The sequence below is a fragment of the Pan troglodytes genome, chromosome 21, assembly GCF_028858775.2.
Source record: "Pan troglodytes isolate AG18354 chromosome 21, NHGRI_mPanTro3-v2.0_pri, whole genome shotgun sequence".
NCBI lineage: Eukaryota > Metazoa > Chordata > Mammalia > Primates > Hominidae > Pan > Pan troglodytes.
Genome location: NC_072419.2, coordinates 32557426 through 32572726, shown reverse-complemented (window position 1 = coordinate 32572726; position 15301 = coordinate 32557426). Strand labels below are relative to the sequence as shown.

General features: G+C 45.2%; 1 protein-coding gene across 13 annotated transcripts in view; it reads right to left on the bottom strand.

The window, feature by feature from the left end:
• The window catches only part of LOC129138214 (protein FAM182B-like), a 36286-nt gene that overhangs the window by 3125 nt on the left and 17860 nt on the right, over positions 1 to 15301 (bottom strand). For 5 of the 13 annotated variants that reach the window (XM_054674783.2, XM_054674781.2, XM_063803266.1 and 2 more), the window contains exons 2-4: positions 10325 to 10568; positions 5522 to 5621; positions 2893 to 3064 (exon numbers count right to left, since the gene is read on the bottom strand). In XM_054674783.2, coding sequence (XP_054530758.1) covers positions 2893 to 2909 — 17 coding nt within the window. In that variant the 5' untranslated portion in view covers positions 2910 to 3064; positions 5522 to 5621; positions 10325 to 10568. The other 8 variants (XM_054674785.2, XM_054674788.2, XM_054674786.2 and 5 more) reach the window with 4 other exon arrangements.

Here is a 15301-nt window from a genome sequence, read left to right as displayed (position 1 = left end):
AGGCAAAATCCCATGACTGAATACTCTGATGAGTCCCTTTAAATTCCGACATATAATGTATGTTGGTAAATATGATACGTGCACTGGAAAAGGATGTGTATTCAGTAGTTGTTGAGTGTCACGTTCTGTATATGTCAGTTTATGTCAAGTTTGTTCATTGTGTTCATCCAATCTCCCTTTCTCTTACGGATTTTTTTCTCTTGGCTCCATCGGTAATTGAAAGGTATGTTAAAATCTATATTGTAGATTAGTCCATTTTTCTTTTAGTTATATCAGTTTCTGTATTAAATAACTTGAAGGGATATTTTATATTTATACATATTTAAAATTGGCATACTTTTCTAGTGACTGACATCGTAAAATCTTTATCTTAGCAATATTTCTTGGCTTAAGTCTAAACTGTCAATAATAACATAGCAACATAAGCTTTGTGCTGATTAGTGTTTGCAGGCATGTTTTCCATTGTTTTACTTCCAAATGTCTGGATTCTTGTATTCAGATAAATTAATTAAAACATAAAAATAAATACAAAGCATTAAAAAGTAAATATTCTAAAAATCCAGCCAGAGATGTTTCACTTTTAATTGAAGTGTTTAGGACCACGGCTCTCACACTGTGTGCTAAGGTGCCCTGAGATGCTGTGTTTAACTGACAGGGGCACCAGTGGATAGCATGTGAGTCTGCGTATGTGTGTGTCTGTATTTGAGATGGGGATCTCACTCTGTCCCCCAGGCTGGAGTGGAGTGGTGAGGTCTAGGCTCACTGCGGCCTCTGCCTCCCTGAGTAGCTGGGACAACAGGCATGCACCACTATGCCTGGCTAAGTTTTCTAATTGTAGTAGAGATGGGGTTTTGCCAGGTTGCCCAGGCTGTATATTTTTGAGAGAAACAAAGCAACATTTGCTGGAGACCTTAAGAACTACTAGCCTGAGGCAGTTCAGAGTTTCAAAAGTAGTTAGTTAGAAGTGCATTTCTTTACCTTTAAGGTGGGTGTTGTTAATTACCGCGATAAAAGCAAGTATTGTGCTAAAGTCAGTGTGGAATAGGAATAAGGTCCAGTGGTTGAGATCCAGTCCGATTTTAAGATTTGAAAAGTTGTGCTGTGTGCCCAACAGGCACACACATCCCATTAGTAAGTAAATTGTGCTTTTTTAAGAAAGAAACAAAATTACTGTTTCTACTTCCATTGCGTGTTATTTTTTATGTATACTTGCAAATCCATCACCAAAATAAAAATAATGAACATATCCAGCACTCATAAAAGTTTCCCCTTGCCCTTTTATAATCCCAAACTTTTTGTATCTTCCTACCTTACCACTCTCCCTGGCAATCACCAATCTGTCACTATAAAATAGTTTGCCTTGTCTAGACATTTATACAAATGAAGTGTACTATAGACCCATTTTAGGAGGGGTCTGGCATCTTTCACACAGCATAATTATTTTGAGATTCAGCTATATGGCAGGCATAAATAGGCCATTAATTTTATGACTGAGTAGTATCCTATTGTGCAGATCGGTCACAACTTATATATCCATTTGCCTGTTGATGGGTTTTTGCATTGCTTCTGGTTTTGGACTTATGCAAATACATTTGCAATGAACATTCATGTATATAAGTTCTTCTAACTTTGAGTAAATATTAGGAGTGTAATAATTAATAGGTTTAGGTTTAGTTTTAAGAGACTGTCAAAATGTTTGCCAAAATGGTTGTACCATTTAATATTTTTATCAGCAGTATATAAGAATTCCACACTCTTGCCAACATTTTGTATGGGCCTTCTTTTAAAATTTTAGACATTTTCATGTTTGTACAATAGTATTTTATTGTGGTTCCATAATGCCTAATAATATTTAGTATCTATGTACTTACATGCCATCTGTATATATTTGGTAAAGTGTATGTTCACGTTTATTTTGCTTCTTTCTTTTTTGTTTTTTTCTTTGCTTATTTTCTCATTATTAAATTTTAATAGTTTCTTTATATACTCTGGATTCAAATCCCTTATTAGATATGAGACTTGCCAGTATTTTCCCCTTGAGTTTTCTTTTTTGTTCTCATAACACTAACTTTCAAATAGCAGATGCTTTTAATTTTGATGGGGTCCAATTTATTAATTGTTCTTGTGCATTTGGTTTTTGGGGCTTCATCTAAGACATTTTTGATTAACTGAATATTACAAAGATTTTTTTCCTGTATTTTCATCTAAAAGTTCATAGCTTTTAATACTTTATTTTATATTTAAGTCAATGGTCCCATAAGCGACAGAGCTTTAACCCAAGTCGCTGTCATGCATAGCTGGACCCAGGGGCTTATATAAAATCATCAAGAAATGTTCTCCTTCTTTCTCTTGACACTTTTCCTTTTGTTTTAGCCTCATTTTTTCCTTCTGAAGATGACTCTCTTCTCTCTCTGTAGCAAGAGATAGTGCTACAAATAACACACTTACTTTGTCCTCGCAGACCACAGTGGTAGAAAAAGCAAGAGTCCTTCCTCATGATTCCAAAAAAAAGTACTGAAACAGTTGCTATGATCCAAGGGTGGAGTCTTACACGGTTTCACTGTGTTAGCTAGGATGGTCTTGATCTCCTGACCTTGTGATCCACCCACCTTGGCCTCCCAAGGTACTGCGATTACAGGCATGAGCTACCATGCCCGGCCACAAGACATAGATTTTCTATATGCACATCAAGGGAGGTGGTGTTCTAGGTTGCTATAGGACAGAGCTATCCTGTATTCCAGTTGGTTTTTTTTATGATCACCTCTAGGGCTGGGGCTGGTAGGTTGGGTCAGGCTTAGTTGGTTCTCATTGAAATGGTCCTCAAAGAAAAGGGGGGCTCTCAAGAGGAGAGTTGCTGAACACCCCACCCAAAAATAGCCACTGTGTACATACCTACAATTCCTTGACATTTTATAAGCAACTGGTTGGGTGGAAAATGACTAGAAATTCAGTTGTCATTAACTTTCCTTTATAATGTCAGTAGAATGAGCCATACATTTCACATGTTGTGGGTTATGTCCATGATAGTCATTTCTGTATATTAAGTATCAATTTGGAGTATCATCTGAAGAAATATAATATTTTTTGACGTTATCCTTAAATTAATATTTTTAGGATAAAGAATTATAGGATAAAAGAAAAGTCTAGGATAGAAATAAAAGAATAGAGAAAATAGGAGCATGGATATACTGCAGAAAATGGCCAAACAGGAAAAGTACTTGTGAGAGGTATTGAAGTACATAATTGATATCACATAGACCTCCAGGAAATTACAACTACTGGCATAAGAACAAACTATCTGAATAGTCTTTGCTAATACTGAGTCTTTTCTGCTTGCAAAAGAAGTAAGAATGGTAAGGAATTGGGACATTGCTCAGATAGGCCTCAATGCATTTATTCATTTACCTGTTGATGGGGTTTGGGGGTATTAATGAAAGATGTTAATAAATAATAATGGGCATGTGAGATAATCATAATTGATTTGTCCATTTGGTCTGAAGAAAATGTTGCCTACCTTCTTTTTTGTCGAGGGATTCATTTTTAATGTCATGTTGGATTCTATGGCTTACTAAATGTGTAATTGCCTATTTATGGATTCTGAAGAATTTTATAAAATGTATTTGCCAAACATTTTTAAAGCTTAGAACTTCTCCAAGGAAGAAGTTCTTTAGTGCTTTAGTGCTGTCCTGACAAATATAGTAGCCATAGCCATGTGAATATTGAACACTTGAAATGTGGCTAGGCTGGACTGAGATGTGCTGTCAGGGTAAAACATACACCAGATTTTGAAGACTTAGCAGGAAATAAAATTAAACATATCTAATTAATAACTTTTATATTGGTTAGACATTGAAATAATATTTTGTATGTATTTTACATATAAATATGCATTCATGTGTATGTGTAATTAATATCTTCATATGAAATACTTCTCAATTACAATTGGAAGAATGATGACTTTGTGGTGGAGAAATCTGGCACAAACTTGATCATGTGCCTCCTGCTGGGATGTCCTAGGAAGACCACAGCATTATTTCTGTGGTTTTCTTGTGAAAGATACGTGACCTAAGTCTGGATGTGGAAATAGATCAGATGGAAAAGGTGAACACATCCGTCATAAATGCTTATGCTCTTAAAACTCTTAAGGTTATGAAAAATAGGGAAAAACAGAGGAACTCTTTGAAGTTGAAAGAGCTTAAGAGACGACAATTAATGCAATGGGAAATCCTGGATTGGATCCTGGATTACAAAGTTCAAAAAAAAATGTATTTAGGGCACAACTGAGAAAATTTGGATGAGATTATAGCATCTGTTGATTGGACAGTAGTGTTGGGTGAATGCTGATATCCTGATGTGGATGATTATATTCTGGTTATGAGAACTTTTCCCACATTCCTCATCATTTGCCCAGTGGGTTCATGGACAATGTGGCGATGGTAGCAGGAGAAGATGCTACATGTTTCCAATAACATGAACTTCCCTGCAGCAGTGCTGCCTACTGCCCAGCTGAGTGCCCTGACTGCCGACAATGAGCAATGCTGAGACCCTGGAAAGAGGAACTGTCTTGCCTAGACCAGACAGAATTCTGGTAATGTGGTAATATTTTTCCCTTCCTTCATGGAAGTGGTAAAGAATTGCCCTCACTGGAATAGATGCATATCAGAATATGGACTCCACTTCATATGCTTCTCATAGCATCAAATTATTTACATTTGCTGAGTTCTAATTCTCTGCTATCATACAATTACTACTAATGATGGAGCTTATTTTACAAGAAAAGAAGTGATGCGATGGGCTTCAGCCCATATTTATTGGTCTTGTGACAACCCACATCACCCAGAGGAATATGACCTCACAAGAATCAGTTACTTCACCAACTGTGAGACCCTGAGGGGCTGGGTTTCTATCCTACAAGATGTGTTAGAAGCCCTGACCCAAGAGCCCTCCTACCCAGAATGCATGGTTTCATGTAGCAAGGATCCTTGTGATGGTGGTGATAATGATGGTGAGGATGGTGATGGTGAAGGTGGAGGTGGTGATAATGAAGTGATAGTTATGTTGAGGATGATGAAGGTGATGATGATGGTGAGAATGGTAAAGGTGAACAAGGTGATGGTGAGAATGGTGATGGTGGTGATTGTGATGGTGATGATAAGGATGGTGATGGCGAAGGTGGTGATGATAATAGTGGTAGTTATGGTAAGGATAATGGTGATGATGATGAGGATGATGATGGTGAGAATGGTGATAGTGACGATGATAGTGATGGTAATGATAATGATGGTGAGAATGGCGAGGGTAAGAATGGTGATGGCGATGATGATAGTGTTGGTGATTGTAAGATGGTGATGGCAATCATGGTGATGATGATAATGGTGCTGACTGGGCTATGAGGTAATGGAGGCAGAAAAGTGGCAGTTTCCAGGAAGTATAGAGCCAGCTGGGAAATGCAAGGTAACCTTAGTGGGGGTGGAAGATGTAGGGCCCCTGCCTCATTTCTAGACATCTGGGGAAAGCTCACCCCTCACAGTAGTTCCAGGAACCCCTCCATCCAGCATTTCCTTCTCTCAATCAGCATGGAGCTTTTGGGGTGCAGAGAAGTGTCTTCTATTCACTGCACTCTGTGGGAAGGGAAAAGGGGGAGTGCTATTTATGAACTCAGTATAATACAGTAGGGTCTCATCTAATAAATTTTGGGAGAATTTTCAGCTGAAGAGAGGAAGCCTCAGAGAAGTCAGGTAACTTTATCTTCAATAGCATCCAGTTGTGATTTATTGAGCAGTTACTATGTACCAGGCAACATGCTGGGTGGTTCCTTATATGTTATCTCATGAAATCCTACAGCAACACAAGGAGACAGGCATAACTACCCCATTATAAAAATTGTGGTAAAATAAACTAAAATTTACTGTCTAACTATGTTTAAATGTACATTTCAGTGGCATTAAATACATTCGCAATGTTGTCCAACCGATTTCCAGAATGCTTCTCATCTTGTAAAACTACAATTCTGTAACTCATTTAAAAACAACTCCCCAATCACCACCCTCCCCAGGACCTGGTAGCCACCATTCTCCAGTCTGTCTCTATGGATTTGACTACTCTAGATGCCTTGGAAAAGTGGAATAATACAGCATTTGTCTTTTTGGTCTGGCTTATTTTGCTCAGCCTAATGTCCTCAAGGTTCGTTCTTGACACTGCAGGTGTCAGAATCTCCTTCCTTTTCAAGGCTGAACACTATTCCACTCTATGCATAGACAGCATTTTGTTGATGCGTCCATCCATCCATGGACACTTGAGTTGCTTCCACCTTTTGGTTATTGTGGATGCTGCTGCTCTGAACATGGTTGTGCAAGTATCTCTTCCAGGCTAGCCCCATTATATAGAAGAGCATAGAGAGATTCTGGGAGGAGGGATGACCTGTCCGGGGCCTTTGTTGAGGTCCTGGTGGAGGATCTCCCAGACCTCAAAGGCAGAGCTCCTCTCCTCACCCCACTGTCTTTCTTAGGACCTGCCTCCTGCTCCACCACACAGTGCCCATTCCCTGGTACTAGACTTGCTAAGGCCTCTTGATCCCTGAAAGTTCAGGGACAGGAACTGGTGGGCACAACTACAGTCACTCACTTCTCTGTCCCCTACTGCAGATTCTGTGCCAAACAATACATGATAATGACCTGCTTTCCACTCTTTCACCAGATGTGGATGAGGCACCTACTGCATGCCAGGCATGGGTGGGCAATGGACAGAGACCCCTGGGAAATAAGTAGATGTGAGCTCCTCAAGGCCAGGGGCATCCCTTTCACTTGCTGCTACCCTGTGAGGGATGGAGGGGCACCCTGAAGCATTGGAGAAGTGCATGAGTGACCTAGCTCAGATGATGATATCATAGTAACCCTGTTTATTATTTATCACCTACCATGTGCCAGGCCTTGTGCGAAGTACTTTCCACACATTACCTGCCATAAAGCTCAGAGACAACTGTAGGAATGAACCTGTTATAAATCCCACTTTACAGGGGAGGAAACTGATGCCCAGAGAGGTGAACTAGTCTTCCCCAGGCCTTGCAGCTAGTCTCTGGGATGTGGATCCAGGCGGTCTGACTCAAGAGATCCCCTCATCCTCTTGGTTTTTGCTCCTGCAGCCCTCTGGCCTGTCCCCAGGACCCTGTAACCTTGGCCACCCCCAAGATGACCTGGACATGGGCTTCAGCAAAGGCAGCAACCCCAGCATATCTCCATTTGATAGGGAGGAACCTCAGGCCCACCACAGGAGCCCTGGGCTGCAGGTGGTGTAGGTGCTGGCTGAACCACAGTGCACCCATGTTGGAGGATGCAGCCTAGGAGGGGCAGCAGCAGGAGGTCTCCCTGCCCAACAACTGGTAGTGGTACCTGAGAACAAAGGAGGAGAAGGAGGCTTTGGACACAGGTGTGGAGAAGCCCAAGGAGGAAGAAGACTTGGACTATGGGCTGCTGGATGGCCTCAAGGACCCCCTCCCCGAAAAGGAATTTTGAGACTTATACCCAGGGCTGAGATGAAAGTGCTCCCTATTTTCTATCCTGGAACTCCTGCAAACCTCGGTGTGACATCACAGGGCCTCATTTCCCTATTTGTAAAATGGGATTTTATGGGGGTTCCAATGAGAGACTGGACCGAGAGCATTTTGAGAATTGTAAAAAATGTTCATTGAGGGAATAATTATTATCAATGGGCCATTGCTCTTCCAATAGTTAGTATTCTTTAGCAAATATTTGAAGGTCAAATATGATTTATTGAGGAGGTTTTTTAGCAGCTGAGGCCCTCAAGAGTCTTTTCTGTCTCCGTTCAAAGCTGGCCTCTGACAGGGACCTTCTTGGTGCTACCCCTGGGCCCCTCATTCTTTGTGCAGGCTTCTCAGGGTTCTTATTTCTATTGCATCTTGTGGTTCCCTGGTGGATGGCATGCTCCATCTTCACTCAGAGCTAACTGCATCTCCTCCAGGCCCATGTCCCTTGTGCAGCACCCATTGCTCCCTCACCAGGATTCAAAACCTCCTGTGACTGACCTCTGCTGACCTCCCAACTTTATCTCCCCTCATTCTTTCTGCTCCTCCAGTTCCATGCCTGCGCCCCTCAATCCTGTGGCTCACACTCGCACCCAAGCTGTTCTCCATCAGGATTTGCTTGGCTCCCTTTTCTGCTAGGCAAATCTGTGTTCATCCTTCCAAGCCCTGCACAGATGTCCTCCTCTGAAAGCTCTCCCTGAGGTCACAGAGTCCTGGAACAAGGTAGTCATTGCTCCCCTGCTGCCTCTGCGTTTTGTGCCTTTATCACTTTGGTGTGACTGCCGCCTCCTGCTGAATGGAGGCATTTTGGCTTTACTCACCTCAGTATCTCCTGGGTCCAGCTGGGTGTCTGGCCTGGCCCAGAATCAGTGCTCATCAAGGGTGTATAGAACTCACAAGGACCCAGGAATGTTTTGTAAATAATACCACCCTCCCACACTTCTCCAATGCTTACTTTCTAAGCTCCTTTACTCTTTGACATTCAAATTTCTAAATGGCCTGTATGTATTTACAAAGCCTGGGAAAACGCCTTCAGAGGACAAACACACCCCACTGGCACAATGTATTTGCATTGACTAGGATTATGGATGAAATTCAGCCTTCTGGCAAATGAATCATTTGGCATTGGCTGAGTATCTGCTCTGTGCCAGATACTAAGCTGTGATCTCTAGAAAGAGACATGAGCTACGGACACAGTCCTTGACCCCGAAGAGCTCAGAATCCAGTGAGCTTGATTTCTTGTAAGTTAGAGACAGAGTTCAGAGCAGAAACTGAGGCAGGAGAAGAGAAGTAAAATGGACACACCAGAGGCAGTGACAGCCACACAGCTGTCTGGGGACACTGAGTGCAGCAACAAATAGCTTAGGATGCCTTGGCAGCCCACGAAGGTATCACGGTTTCCTGTTGCAGCATCTCAGTGATGCTTTTGTTATGCTGATCTCTGTAAAGCCCCTCTGTGCCCCAGCCCAGGATGGTGACTGCCATGCTGTGGAGAAAAGGGCAGTGACCAGGACCACAGGCTCAGAGCTTGCACCCTGGACCACCTGGGAATGGGAGCCCTTCACATGTTCTCTACCTCTGTGTTCAGGTTGGGGGTCCTGGCCAAGGAAGGGAGATGACCCCCATGCTGGGTCAAAAGGACACACTCCTGGGAACAGACTGTCTCTTCTTTCTGGGTAATTTCTGCCCCTGCAGTGAATGGTGAAACCAGACACATCCTCTCTGTTGGTATGACACAAAAACAGGCGTTCCTGCTCATGGGCTGAATCTTCAGATGAGGGGAGGTGTAGCATACTCCTGTGCTCTGCTGACTAAGGCAGGGACACATGTCACCCCATCGGAATGAGTGCCAGACCAATGGCTAAAATAAAATCATTTTCAATATTCAAAGGAATCACCTTCATTCATCTACAAATACTTTTCCTTTTCTTTCTTTTTTGTTTTTGAGATGGAGTTTTGCTCTGTTGCCTAGGCTGGAGTGCAGTGGCATGATCTTGGCTCACCACAACTTCCGCCTCCTAGGTTCAAGCTATTCTCCTGCCTCAGCCTCTGGAGTAGCTGGGACTAAAGGCACCCACCACCACATCTGGCTAATTTTTGTATTTTTCATAGAGACAAGGTTTCACTATATGAGCCAGGCTGGTCTTGAGTTCCTGACCTTGTGATCTGCCTGCCTTGGCCTCCTAAAGTGCTGGGATTACAGGTGTGAGCCACCGCACCTGGCCCAAGTTTTTTTCTATAAAACCACATATTGCACTCAAGGTAGGGTAAATGATGCATCATGCCTGCTGGCAACATGGGCCCTATCTGGAAAGCGAGTGCCCACCACCATAGCACAGTGCTGTGCAGTGCCTGTGTGGTGCTGAATCTCAGGAGCAGCCCCGATCCTGTGAACCACAACTACAGGGACCTTAGACATAAGCAAAGGCCTCTGGTGGCCAGGCCTGCCAGCAAGCAGATGCTAACCCTGTCCTGGGGGCCTGCAGGGATGTCGGGCCAGTGCAGAGGTGGTGAGACCCATGTCTGGTCTCCCCAACTCCCACCCATGCTATGCAATGGGGGCGACCACGCACCTGATCTGCCTGGGAGGGTCCTAGTGTGCCCACTGCCTTGCTGAGTTATGAGGGATGCTGCCTCTCACATCTCACCGGTATCGCATTTGAAGGACAAATTATGTCTTCCCTTCCCCACCCTGTGGACTTCCGTTTCCTCATGTGCAAGTGGGGGATGATAGGCTTACATGGTTATGCAGTGGGGGTATCGATGGGATCCATCTGTCAATACCTTGCATCCAGTGACCACCTGGAGCACACCTGCAGTTCGCAAGTTAGGCTTCCTGCTGCAGTGAGGGGAGCAAGCACTGCCTGGAGCCAGGGAGCTTCTCTGAAGGAGGTGTTGGAAAGGACTTGTTCCAGAATTTGGGCTTGTATTGGGAGCTTGGGGGAGGGTTGAAAGAAGCCTTTGCTCCAGATTGGATGCTGTCAGAGGCAGGGTGGGTTCTATCATCTGGCATCTTCCCCAATCTTACCTAGAAGGAAGGAAGACAAGACCAAAGCTAACGCTGCAATTGACAAAGAGGTAGTGGTCATGACATAGACACAGGGGAGGGGGTGTGAGGTCATTTTTGTCCATGTTTTGCATGAGCTGAGCCATGATAGCTACCAAGTGACCTTGCTTTGTCTTGACCCATCATGGTCACAGAGCGACCGTGTCTGATGCTGACAACCTGTGCAGTTCAACAGGAGAACACCAACGTCTTGCCAGCAGTGGCTGCCGTCCTCCTGAGGCCTCACTGCTCCTCCTCTGGGGCCTACTGCTGACCGTGGGAGGTGTGGAGTGGGAGGGGAATATGCCGTGGGTTTTTTTTTTTTTTTTTTTGCAGAACAAGGACAGGGGACTCTGATGCCTTCAGCTCTGGCCATCCTGAGTGCTGTGATCTGCTTCCCCTGCTTCCTACACCATCCACAATCCCACCACGCTGCTGCAGTCACTGCCAACTCATAGTGCCTTCTAAGGGCCCCAGTGTCTCTGGGACACCCCTCTCCCCTGGGAGGGAAGCAAGGTGCTCATGAATGTCCCAGGTGGAGGTGCTGAGAAAGTGTGGAGATGCCTTCTTGAGTGTCAAAGTCTGGGATTCCAGCTTTCAGCCTCAGGATCCAGGTGTGTGTGCTGAAGTGGAATTTTCTTCTCTCGTTCACTCTCCTGTCTGGTCAGAGGAACTTGGGGAGTTTCCTCTCTAGGGGAGGGAAAGGCCCTGGAGAGGTGGCCTTGCCCTGAACTGGGAAGGGGTGGGCATGGGAAAGCAGGGGCCTGGGCTCTGCCTACTGCTTCCTGAGAGCTTGGGCATAGCACTGCCCTCCCTCAGCTCCTGTCTCCTTTCTCTGTATGATTAGGTGGAGGTGGATGGGATTCTGCTTCTACTCCCAGTCCTTGGGCACCATGACAGGTACTCACACACTTATGACCCCATCTGGTCTTTGGAATAGCACTGGGGGATGGATCTGTCAATCTCATGTTGCAAATGTTTGTTCTAAATCCCACACTCTGAAGTCAGAAAGACCTGGGTTAGCCGTCAGCCACTGACGGTTGCTTGCTATGTGACCTTGGACAAGTCACTGCCCTTCTCTGAGCCTCAACACCCACATTTACACAGGGGGAGAATAATACCTCCCTCTTGGGCTGCTGTGAAGCAGAGCTAATGCGTACATTGCCTCAGGCACATTGCAGGTGCTCAAAGTGTTGGTCGTTCCTTCCCTTTCTAGGTCTCCATTTCCTCATCTACACAGTAGGGAGAAACTCTGTCCTGATTATAAATAAGACAATAGGTGAATGCACTCAGCAAGCCTGGGGGCAAGGATGCGTAGAGAAGCTTCTTGCAAAGGTGAAGAATGTGTGCTCTGAGCCCCGTGCTGAGAGGCAGGTGAGAGGACAGCAAGCCCAGCGACTGAGGCCTACAAAATGCCCCCTGCAGAGAGGGAGGAGGAGCAGTGTTCTAAGGCAGTTGGGAGGCAGCATCCCCAGTGCTTGCAGGAGGAGCAGGACTGTTGTGCTTGCTCAGGTGGGTGGTAGGTTAGGTTCTTAGGTATCTGCTGGGTATCAGATGCTGCACAAGCATCATCTCCGTGAACTTAATCTTTCCATCATCCCTGAGAGGTGGGCATTACAGGGGCATAGTGGGATTGAAACACAGGTCCCCTGAGCCTGTGCCTTTTCTACACGGCAAGTTAGTTCACATGTAATAATAGGACCCAAAAATACACCTGCTATGCTGTGCTCACCTGATTTCATAACATCCTTGTGACCTGCCAGGTTGGTGAACTGTCATCATTTTATGGATGAGAAAACTAAGGCTCAGAGAGGGTGAATAATTTGCTCATCCTTCCAAAGAACTAAAGGGAAGAGAGGTGCTATAGCTGTGGGGCCTTCTGTTCCTGGTAGGAAGTGTGCAGTACCCCAGGCCATTCTGACCCTAGTGCAGGCAGGAGAAAAGGCACATCAACAAATCCAGCAGCAAGCTTCCACTGAGGGCCTCCCTGGCCTTTCCTTGCACTAGTGCTGAGGGAGAAACAGCCTTGTTCCTTCACCTAACATGGCTTCTTGCTGCCCCCAGGATAAAGGTCAGAGTCCTCAGGTCTGTGTTTGAGACTCTTCATGGTTTGGTCCCACCTGTGTTTCCAGTGAAATCCTCCACCAGGGTCCCCAGTGCAGCAGCCCTGGCCACCTGTCCCATCCTACCATCCTGACTTGGCTCAAGCTGCTCCCTCTGTCCCATGGTCTTCACACATAGAACAAGGAGAAGCTTGATATAGGCTAACCTGAATTTTCCATTTGAGAGCATTTTCAGCTTCTGGAAACAGACATTTCACCCAAAATTCCAGATTCCCTGCTTCTCTGAAAATACATACATACATACATACGTACATACATACATATATAAATCTGCTCTTACTCTGCACTATTCTGTTTTCTGAGACAGAGTTCCACTCTTGTTGCCCAGGCTGGAGTGCAGTGGTGTGATCTCCACTCCCCACAACCTCCGCCACCCAGTTTCAAGTAAATCTCCTGCCTCAGACTCCTGAGTAGCTGGGATTTACAGGCATGCACCACCATAGCCAGCTAATTTTCATGTACTTTTTTTTAGTAGAGATGGAGTTTCATGATGTTGGTCAGGCTGGTCTCCAACTCTTGACCTCAGGTGATCTACCAGCCTCGGCCTCCCAAAGTGCTGGGATTCCAGGTGTCAGCCACCTCACTTGTCCAGTCTGCACTATTCCTTAGTGTCAGACAATTTGAGCCAAACAATGTCTTTCTCATTTGGACGTGACCTTCAGGGTCTAATTTTTGTATTTTTAGTATAGATCAGGTTTTTTTTTTTTTTTTTTTTTGACAGAGTTTCACTCTTGTCCCCCAGGCCAGATGGTGCAGTGGCATGATCTCAGCTCAATGTAACCTCCGCCTCCTGGGTTCAAGTGATTCTTCTGCCTCAACCTCCCGAGTAGCTGGGATTACAGTCGCCTGACACCACACCCAGCTAATTTTTTGTATTTTTAGTAGAAACAGGGTTTCACCATGTTGGGCAGACTGGTCTCGAACTCCTGACCTTAGGTGATCCACCCTCCTCAGCCTCCCAAAGTGTGGAATTACAGGCATGAGCCAGAGCCTGGCCTCACCTGGCTAATTCTTTGTATATTTGAAGAGACAGGGTTTCACTGTGTTGGACAGGATGGTCTTGATCTCCTGACTTTGTGATCCGCTGGCCTCAGCCTCCCAAAGAACTGGGATTAGAGGTGTGAGCCACTGCACCCGGCCTCAATGTAGCTTATTATCAAAGTATTTACACAGAAAAATTAATCAAAGGGCACAAGCATTTCAATACTTAGGTTAAGATGAAATCTGTGGCCGGAAGAGGGCCAGACTCACATGAAATGTTTTGTGCATGAAGGAACCACAACTTAAAATGATTTTCTGTTATTCGTTTTGGTATGTTATTTTGGAAATGTGATTAATCACGTATGTAAAGGACGTTGGGAAGAATTTCCAGATACTCTGATATGCATGACATCTTAATCACACAATATAAAGCAAGGCTATCTTAGGAAATTAGGTATCACTGCCAAGGACCTTTACATGAGATGATAAATTAAAATTACTATTAAATTTGTAACAGTCAGATGGGTTGGCAGGCAAGTTGCGTCATTTTTTTCTCAGTATTTTTTCTTTTTCCTTGATTCAATAAAACAAACTTAAACGCCAGTTATCTGCAGAACCCTCACTAGACTATGTTTAATGATATGTGAAACACAGCCTGCACGCTCACAGATCCTTGCCACGTCCCGTTCCCATCCTTCAAAACCTGTGTTACCCTGTGGCTAGATTTCTCAAGGAGATGAAAGAGAGAGACGAATGAGAACCACCTTCTTTCAGGTCGCTCTGCACTGCTCCTGCAGGTAGACAATGACCTCTCCAGTGAGGCTATTATCCTTGGCTTGGGGGTGGAGGCCTTTATCCTGGAAAAGAGGCCTCTCAGGGTGGGGAGGTGATTTAAATTCTTATGAGAGAGACGCAGCTCCCCACCTCATCTGGACCTTCACAAACCTAAACTGGAACCGCCAGAAAAATGACTGACAACGGGCCACACAAGCCAGGCAGAGACGCGGGGAGAGGCTGACCACAAGAAAGGCGGACGTAGAAGATACCGTCCTCTGGCGCACAGGGCACATATGTCCCAACACACACACTCACACGCACACAGGGACACAGAGCAAAAGAGTGAGAAAAGGGAGAGAGAGAAACAAGAGAGAGACATACGCACACACACAAACGCACAGACATACAGCAGTGGCACGGTAACACCTACACCCAGGCAGCCCCTGAATTTTCAGGGTTCTGCTCTCCACGACTACAACCCACTAGTGAGAGAGCAGCCCACGGGCACACAAGCAAACCTCTCCTTTTTTGAAGAGACTCACTGGCACACCGTCCGTGCAGGCCTGAACCTGGGATCCCGCGCTGCTTGCCCGGCCCTCCACCTGCAGTTTCTTCCTCCTGGACGACCCTCCGTGAATCCCGGCCTCCAGAGACTATCCTGTTGATGCCCTGGGCAGGACTGGTCTTAGCCCCGACACTGACTAATCCCTCTAGTACCAGGTACTCGGGAGGCGGAGGCAAGAGAATCACTTGAACCTGGGCGGCAGAGTTTGCAGTCAGCTGAGATCCCGCCACTGCACTCGACTGAGTGACAGAGTGAGATTCCGACTATTA